A 2,521-nucleotide genomic window follows, 5' to 3' on the forward strand; every position below is an offset into this window, starting at 1 on the left:
AACGTCAAGCCGCCCAAGGACGGCGTCGCGCCCGAGGAGGTCTTCGACCGCTCCAGAAGCTCTCCGACGCCAACAAACCCGAGAAGGGCGGCAGCTTCTACCTGCAGAGCAAGGTGCTGCGGGCGCGCGAGCGCCTCGAGCGCGAGATCGGGCCCATGGTCGAGAAAGCCCGAGGCCGAGGCCGAGGTCAAGGAGGGCTTCAAGCCGAAACTGTACAAGGACAAATGAGCGGCCCACGGCTCCAGCTGGCTTGCTAAGGCAACTTGATATCTGCGGCCCTCGGACGGCAACGGGAGGGTGTGCCTCTGACGAAACGGCACAGCACGAACGCCTGGCAACCGAAGGATTGACGCCTGATCCGAGTCCTGCAATCCCAGTGCTCTCCACGAGCATCGCGTAAAACACCACGGCCCCCTGCTTTTGGGGCCCTGCACATATTACAACAAACACACACCACTTCTCTCGACTTCGCATGGCACGGCGTTTTTGGGGCGGTACCCGGTTGGGGCATGCCGCATCTTTGGATGGGTTTAGACGAAGAGAAAAAAAGGGAAGACGTCCCAGCCTTGTCTTTTGATAATCGATGTATACTACGAGAAGGGGGGGAGCAGGGCGCCGCGTGGTGCTTAGCAGATTTGAATGCGTATTTTGTACAACACTGCTCAACGTATCAATACGTCAGATGACTCAACGATTGAATCCATGGCCCGGTGATGTAGGAGGATCCTTCGCCCATGCAGTGGATCAACCTCGGCCAGGAGTGGCAGCGTCATTCTTGGTTCAGGTCGGCAACACCGTCGAGCACCGCCTGCACGTCACACTCAAATTCAGCGTCGCATCCGGTCATCGGATCCTCGGATCCTCACTCTGCATGTATGATCCCCACGTCTCAACCGGCTCCGGTGTGTTGGGTCCCGCTCCCTGAACGGGTCTGTGAGACCACCAAAAATTCGGGATCAACTCCTCCGAACAATCACGCTGCACGCCATGTTGATCTCATAGTGTGTATCGGTGATCTTCACACGCCAGAAAGGAACGCAAAGGCCAGACACGAAGGAAATAAATTGAATGCACGAGTTGTCGGCGAACGCAACTCTGCCAGGGTATCTAGAAATATGGACAATACCAATGCCGTCCATCAGCCAACCGACCAGATCCCGTATCCATACACCATGAAGCCAAATCACCAGTATTCCCCCCCCCAGACCGCCGCCAAGCCTAACCATATCATACCATCCGTGACCCTGTTTTGTCTTCCGGTCGTTATCTTGTGCTTTGACGCTGAATGAAACCGTGAGCGTCGTGCGTGCCCTACACGCGCATCGTGGAGAACCGACTGCCCCCCCGCTCAGGCGACATGGGAATCGCCATGCCAATGTCCCCGACGCTCCGCCTCCTGCTCATATCTTGCGCGGACTCCTCCTCGGGCAGGTCCATCATGGAAGACCGGAAGGCCGGTGTCGGTGCTCGTTCGTTGACGGTGGGAAGGTATCCAAAGGGGGAGAGCTCTGAGCTTTGCGTCCTCCGCTTCGGGTGAGGGTGCGCTCGCACGGGGATCCTGATTTGTGCTGCCGTCGGCCAGCCTGGTAGGCCTGGGCCCGTGACGGCTGGGGAACCAAGGATACCTGGGTCGTCGGCGGGGAGGGGTGGGGACGTTAATGATGGGGCTGCCGGTGCCATCGCAGTCGGGGGAGGATAGGGTTCGACGGGGTGGCGGTAGCGGTGCCAGAACATGATGCCGATCGTTGCTGCAACGATAACGAAGACGATGATGCCAGCGATGAGACCGGTGAGTTCGTCGGTGGACAGGCGTGAAGAGGAGGAAGACGGGGCCATTGTTGAAGCGGCGTCGGAGTCGGATTCGGAGGTTGGTGTGGGAGACGAGGTGGAGGTAGGCGCCGTTTCGCTGAGAGTGTTGTTGGAGTTTGAGGAAGGGGATATTACAGACGTGGCGAACGTGGATGGAAGGATGCTCGATTCGACGCCGGAGGATGTCGTCGTAGACTGTTCTCCAGCGCTGGTAAAGGTTATCACGCTTGAGGGGTCGACGAAGACGGTGCTTGTGGTTGTGGTAGTGGCGCCAGGGGCACTGGTGCGGGTGACAATGACTGTCTGGGTGACGGTCGTAATCAAGTCTGCTTCGGCCGGTACTGTCACAGTCTCGATGACCTCGATGGTCGTAGTGGAAGGAACGGGCTCCTGACGCTCGTACAAGTGGGGTGCAGATGAAATTAGAGTTGTGGTAGAGTCGTATGAAGGGATCGAAGAAGATTCGCGCTGGCTGTGACGCAAGTGAGGCTGCTGCCCCTCCTGCCTTGCTCGTCGTGCAAGTCCACCTCGGTTCTTGACAGCAGCGAATTGAGCATCCGTGACCGTCGCAATGGCGAGCTGGAACCCAACTACAGGGTCGACGAGGTTGACAGTCTCAGTGATGGTGGCATAGACAACCTTAGTGTGGCTTCCCTCTGTGACAGTGCCCGTGCGACTGACTGTCGCCGTTTCAAGAGCACCACCCTCTTGT

At 58.2% G+C, this 2,521-nt stretch overlaps 1 protein-coding gene across 1 annotated transcript; it reads right to left on the reverse strand.

The window, feature by feature from the left end:
* Window positions 1–1,311: 1,311 nt before the first annotated feature.
* Window positions 1,312–1,836, reverse strand: VDBG_09197 (predicted protein; the record flags this gene model as incomplete). Its single annotated transcript, XM_003000656.1, has 1 exon — window positions 1,312–1,836. One exon carries the CDS (start codon window positions 1,834–1,836, stop codon window positions 1,312–1,314), a length of 525 nt encoding a protein of 174 aa, XP_003000702.1.
* Between the last annotated feature and the right edge of the window lie 685 nt (window positions 1,837–2,521).

The sequence above is a fragment of the Verticillium alfalfae genome, genomic scaffold, assembly GCF_000150825.1.
Source record: "Verticillium alfalfae VaMs.102 supercont1.14 genomic scaffold, whole genome shotgun sequence".
Lineage (NCBI taxonomy): Eukaryota > Fungi > Ascomycota > Sordariomycetes > Glomerellales > Plectosphaerellaceae > Verticillium > Verticillium alfalfae.